This window comes from Rhinopithecus bieti, unplaced genomic scaffold (genome assembly GCF_001698545.2).
Source record: "Rhinopithecus bieti isolate Rb0 unplaced genomic scaffold, ASM169854v2 scaffold_72306, whole genome shotgun sequence".
NCBI lineage: Eukaryota > Metazoa > Chordata > Mammalia > Primates > Cercopithecidae > Rhinopithecus > Rhinopithecus bieti.
The window spans coordinates 20380-26924 of record NW_016827147.1 but is presented as its reverse complement, the minus strand read 5'-3'; the positions used below and the strand labels follow the sequence as shown (position 1 = coordinate 26924).

Below are 6545 nucleotides of genomic sequence, written 5' to 3'. Positions count from 1 at the left end.
GAATCCCTTGAACCCAGGAGGTGGAGGTTGCAGTGAGCCGAGATCATGCCACTGGACTCCAGCCTGGGCAAGAGTGAGGCTCCATCTCAATTTAAAAAAAAAAAAAGAAAAAATGCTACATTCTAGAAGGGAAAAGCCAACTGGAAAAATGGAATTATTCTTTTCATCTTCAAATCAGCATCTTCCCCGGCCCCACTCGCCTCAATAAAAAAAGGACTCAGGAAAGATGAAGATAAGGAATGCTTTTAAAATTTTTAGTCATTAACTTTTATTATAGGATCCCCACAAATTCAGTAGAAAAGGGGTGGGATACAGAAAACAGAGTGAGAGAATGGGAGATGTATAATCACTCTATCAAGCTATGCAAACCAGGACTAAAGTTTTTTACCACACAAAGCAGAGCTTTAGTTATGCATAACAATTTGTTAGTGACTTTGAAGCCAGGTACTGTCTTGGGCACTTTTGTATACATTACTTATTTCATTTGAGAAAAAAATAGTTACCATAGGAATTTAGCCATGAATGTTCTATCATGTGTTTAACCTTGATTTGGAATCTGATATATGTTTTTTAGAAGGTTATTTTTTAACAGTTTGCACTTCTGACATCTGTTCCTCAGACGTATCAGGGAGGCAAATATTAAATAGTAATTGTAAATAGCAAGTCATCTTCTCAAACCAAGCCAATCTCATTTTAAAATGTATTAAAGGTATGTAAAGTAGTAATCCACTGAGAACTAACAGAAGCACATAGACATAATGCACATTTGGAGACTTTATCAATGGTATCACAACCAAGCCCACGTCGATGACTATTGTGGTTAATGGAAATGGCAAAAACACCTGAAAAGAGCAAAGTTTGAAAAAATATTAGATATGAACATCCATGAATGATACCTGCATATTTATATAAATAAAAATGCAAACATACAAGCTAATTAAACAGGCTAAATTAGCTGTAAAGTTGAATAAACCTGGCTTAGAAGTCAGATAAATGCCTGAGTGAAAGGAGACGTTGAAGGCTTATTGTCAGGTTGGAGGGAATGGGCATCTAGCATTTGACTGTCCATGAATGGAAATAACTAGGACCATTTGCTGATAAGATCACAATCTACTGATCTGGGTACCATGAATCCGTTAAGAGGGAATTTCTAAGGCCCAATGGAAGTAACAGCAATCTTCTTTGGAAAATATCTCAAGGCAGTAAGAAATTAATGACAAAACAGAAAAACCATCCTCAGACCCTCTGTTATGCAGGTAAATACTGACAAGTAAGTGTTATAACTTTATAGGCGCAGCATATTTAAAAAAAAAATCAAGACAAAAGTTTTAGCTAAAACAATTTCCCCGTTTTATGTTTTGTTTTTGTTTTGCCAAAAGCCTTAAAGACCAGTCCTTGGTACCTGTTTTGTGTTAGAATTATAAGAATTCTCTACAACGTTACCCAACCTAGGGAGAAAATTGATATAACTGATATGAATCTACATTCCCCAAAGGTATATAACACAGCTAGTCATAATTTATGAAACAAAACCCTTTCATTAGAGGATCATTTGTTGGGATTTAATCATTAAGAATCTCTTCTTGGCTGGGCATAGTGGCTCACGCCTGTAATCCCAGCACTTTGTGAGGCCAAGGCTGGTGGATCACAAGGTCAGGAGATCGAGATCAGCCTGGGCAACACAGTGAAACCCCGTCTCTACTAAAAAACAAAAAATTAACTGGGTGTGGTGGTGGGCACCTGTAATCCTAGCTACTTGGGAGGCTGAGGCAGGAGAATCACTTGAACCCAGGAGGCAGAGGTTGCAGTGAGCCAAGATCACGCCACTGCACTCCAGGCTCTCCAGCCTGGACAAGAAGAGACTGTCTCAAAAAAAAAAAAAAAAAAAAAAAAAAAAAAAAAATCTCTTCTTAGTTTATAAAGCATCCCTGAAAAAGATACTTTAGGCCAGGCACGGTGGCTCACTCCTGTAATCCCAGTACTTTGGGAGGCCGAGACAGGCAGATCACAAGGTCAGGAGATCAAGACCATCCTGGCCAACGTGGTGAAACCCCGTCTCTACTAAAAATACAAAAAAATTAGCCAGATGTGGTGGTGGGCTTCTGTAGTGCCAGCTACTCAGGAGGCTGGGGCAGAAGAATGACGTGAACCCAGGAGGTGGAGCTTGCAGTGAGCCGAGATCGCGCCACTGCACTCCAGCCTGGGTGACAGAGTGAGACTCCATCTTAAAAAAAATAAAGAAAGAAAGAAAGATACTTTATCGTCTCATGGCTCAGTATCCATTATCAAATAATTGAGAGAAAAGAAAAGAGTGCTCCTGGGGGCATACAAGACAAATTTTAGCCACTTGTACTTAAGGCTGCCTTGCCTTCCTTTCTGATGCAAGTGTAAGTTGAATAATAACATAAGCAATAATAGCCATCAATGTCAGACCCTGGATTGTTTGCATGCCTTAGCTTACTTAATACATCCAGTGTTAATAGGAGATAGGTATTATTTTTTCCCATTTTAGATCTGAAGAAACTGAGGTTCAGAGGTTCAATAACAAGACTAAACTCAACTACTAGCCAAGCAACTGGGCTTGAGCCCAAAGCTCTTAATGATTATCTTATACTGTTATTTGTGTATAACAAATGTATCCCCCAGTTCATAACTTCTTTATAATTGTATCTATTAGGGTCAGTGATCTAACAAAAGTGTGGATGAGAAAACAGCAAAAGACATATTAAAAAGATGCAGCATGTGAAACTATACAGAGAGCAGACGTTAGGGAGGCACATCCAAGGGGCACTGTGGCCACCAGCCCTGCTGTAGATTGGATCTCTCTCCCTATGTGTTCTCTGAGCTTCCTCTGCAGACCACTAGGTAGCAATCATCACACCATGATTTTTGGTTTACATGACTGTCCAGATAGATTATAACCTGTCTAAACGCAGGAGCCAAGTCTTAATTCTTTTTCTACTCAGAGTACCTAGCAAGGTGCTTAAAATATAGTTGCCTCTTGACAACTAATACTCAAATACACAGCAATTAAGAGATGACTGGATGGAAGAAGTTGAAAAGAAGGCTGGAAAGGAAAGAAGGACATAAATCAACCATAGTTGGTGATGGGAACATTGCTTTCGTTCTCTCAGCAGTTCTTTCTTATATTTTGTATTTGGCGAGAGTCAGACACTCCAAAGAGACTGCCTAGATTTGAATCTTCCTCTAATCCATGCTGTGTGAGCTTGGGCAAGTGACCTAACTTTTCTAAGTCTGTTTTCTTATCTGTAAAATGGGAATAACAATAGAATCCACCTTTTTATTACTGAGAGGATTAAAGGTGATCATCCAAGCCAAGCTTTGAACAACCTACCTAGGAAACCAAGATTATTTTATTATTCTGATAATCAGTGTCAGGGCCACCTTTCTCCAATAACATTCTTATGCTCTCAAGTTTTGCTGCTTGTTTGTTTTTCTACAATTAAATGGTTGCCTCCTCTCTTGTGAAAATTTTTTTCATACAGACTGAAAGTCAGTTTAAAATAAGTGAAGTTGAAAGACTGGAATTTGCCAACAAAGTAAGTTGATGTTTCAGAACAGTGGATGTTATCACTTGTGACTTCACCTTGCCTCTTCTGTTTCTCATCTGCTAAATCTGACCCTGACTGTGGAAGACATTCATATGCATAACTAGTTACATAAGTAGACAAAATAGTATCTGTTCAAAAGGCTCATAATCATCTGTCCAACCATCCAGAGAACTGTTTTTCTCTCTAATAAACCATTAAATGGAATATAAGAGACTTTATATTGAGTAACCTAGCCAATAAAAAGGAAAATTAAAACCAAGACCAGATTATTCTTATGTTTCACAATAACTGAGTATTCAGAAGATCTACTTATAGATGCTTTGATTATAATCTTAAATACAGTTATACTCAATATCTGTTATTTCACACAGAAAAGAATTAGAAAATCCAATTTTACCTTATAAGGTATAGATAGATTGGGTTCCTGGTATCTCCGCCTTAGTATTCCTATCATTAATAATATAGACCATAATGAATTCGTGAAAAAAATATAGTTTATCAAATCAATTAGACTTGTTAAGATAATTGCAAGGGATCCCAAAGTGACAAGTAGCAGCACAGCTGTAAATGGAGAGGAGTGACTATTAAGTGTATTAAATAGCAAAGGCAGCTGGCCCTCTTGGCTTGCAAGATATATTGGTCTCGATGATTTAAATATAGAAATCAGAAGGTTGCTAAATAATGAGGTAGAAATAGCAAAAGGCATAATCCATGCCAATGAGGGAAAAACTCGATTAGCCCATGTGATAGCTACAGCATCTGCAGAAAAACAAAAATACACAAAAGAAAACGTGTTAAAAGAGAAATACTAATGATAAACCTTTTAATGTTATTTCAAAATAAAAACATAAACTTAAGGAATAACATTCAATTTGCTTAATTTTATTGTTTATTTCCTTAGTTACACTTACATAACACCTTATAAAGGTGTCTATTTGACCCCCATCACACTGTATTGTAAATGGTTATCATTTTATATGTCTTCCCCAATAGACCAAGAATGTTTTTGAGGGCAAGGATAATCCATTTATTTTCTATAAAACTAGTGGATCACTCTGTGACAGACATATAGTAGGCTTTCAATAAACACTAGTGAAATGAATTGATTTTGTTGAATGGATGATTGAATCCATGCTTACTTTCTAAAACTAGTTTATAGAGTCTTAATAGTTACATTCAGAGGCCAAAAAGCACAGTGCAACACTACTGACACCAGAATGAGACTTTCCCACAGCACAGTGCAATTTGAAATACCTCACAGAAAAAGGAACCATGTAGATGAAGAAAATAAATTACACGCCATTAAAAATATGTATGACATTTCGGACTTTTCTATAGACCGGTAGTTCTCAATTGGAGTTGAATTTACTCCTCAGGGTCATTTGGCAATGTCTGGAGACTTTTTTGGTTGTCACAACTGGGGAGGTAGAAGGTTGCTGCTCGTATCTGGTGAGTAGAGGCCAAGGATGTTGCTAAACATCTTATAATGCACAGGACAGTTCTCTACAGCAAAAAAAATATATAGTATAAAATGTTCATGGTACTGAGATTAAGAAACTAACCATTAGAGAATATTCTACTATTTTTTTTTTTTTTTTTTTTTTTTAAAGATAAGAGCCCTTTTGGGTACTAAGTTAATAAAAGTGCACAGGAAAAAAACGCACCTGTGAAGAAAAGCATCCACTGTTTGTGAGAATTCACTTGATTCAGTTTATATTATGTGAATATATGCTAGGACAGATCACTTGGTCAGAGAGAAACAAATTCTCAGTTTTTCAATGGAATGAGCACAATGGGGCCTGAGGTCCCTGGGGATAGGTGTCCTTGGAGCCTATGCTCTTGTACCAAGGTTGGTTTCTAGGGGGACTTTTGGGACATCAGCATACTGGTTTATAACACAAGGAAGGACTTCCCAAATGTGACAAAATTAAAATATCATTAATAGCCCTTGTTCTTAAAGATCTTTAATTTTGTAACCCTTTTAAATAGCTTCAAGTGCCATTTCACTTGTTTTCCTTAGTGCTGTTCTACAACTTTGGATCTTCCTTAAAAATATCTCTTGTTCTTTTCAGGAAGATATTGTTGGTTGTTTTTCCTGGACACCCATACCTCCATAAATTTCACATTTTCAATCACATTTCCAAAATATTTCTTTCCAGTAATGCAAAGGAAATTCCCCTTCAATTTCCCAGTGTGCATTCTACAAACGTGGTTAGTTATAACTTGAGGAGGATCAGGTGCAGCTCTGTCAGTGCTGGCTGGCAAACACAATATATCTTTCTACATCATCTTTAGCTCTATGCCACAAGGGATGTTTTTTCTTTGTTACACTTTCCATATGTTGTTTCTTTTTTTTAAAAAAAATGATTTCATATATGTTTTGGGTGAAAAGTAAAATACATAGCACTGAAGCACATAAAGTGAAAAGTAAATGTCCCTTTCTTTACCAACCTCCCATTCATGTGCAGCAAATGGAACCACCATTAACAGCTGTTTGGATCCTCTTCTAGAGATTTTGTATGAATGTGTAAGCACCTATTAGGGTTGTGTATGAGTGTGCATGTTTGTGTACGCTCACTTAGGCTTGTTTTTGCAGGTGCATCTTGCTCTTATTGGTACATTTGCATGCATCTAATTATTCAGCAAATTCTCAGCATTCCATTATATAACTGTCAATGAGTTTATCTACCCATTTTATATTGTTTTATTTGTAGTTTATGTTCAATTTCTTGCTAATATAAAATGTGCTTTAATGAAAACACTCATGCCTTCCATTCTTGATAGTTGTTCAAGTCTCCTTAGAGTAAATTCTTAGAAGTGGGACTTGTGAGTCCATAGGTATACACATTTTAAAATAAGGATGATGTTACAAAATTGACCTCGGAAAATAATTGCATTAATTTACCAATAAATGATTCTAAAATAATCACTTTCTCTTCAAAATCTTTTATTATTATTATTATTTTAAATTTT

The 6545-nt window shown here is 36.4% G+C and overlaps 1 protein-coding gene across 2 annotated transcripts in view; it reads right to left on the bottom strand.

The window, feature by feature from the left end:
* Positions 1–246: 246 nt before the first annotated feature.
* The window catches only part of SLC7A13 (solute carrier family 7 member 13), a 17070-nt gene continuing 10771 nt past the window's right edge, over positions 247–6545 (bottom strand). For both annotated transcript variants that reach the window (XM_017863720.1, XM_017863721.1), the window contains 2 exons: positions 3970–4331; positions 247–842 (listed from right to left, as the gene is read on the bottom strand). In XM_017863720.1, coding sequence (XP_017719209.1) covers positions 579–842; positions 3970–4331 — 626 coding nt within the window. In that variant the 3' untranslated portion in view covers positions 247–578. The remainder of the gene's footprint in view (positions 843–3969; positions 4332–6545) is intronic.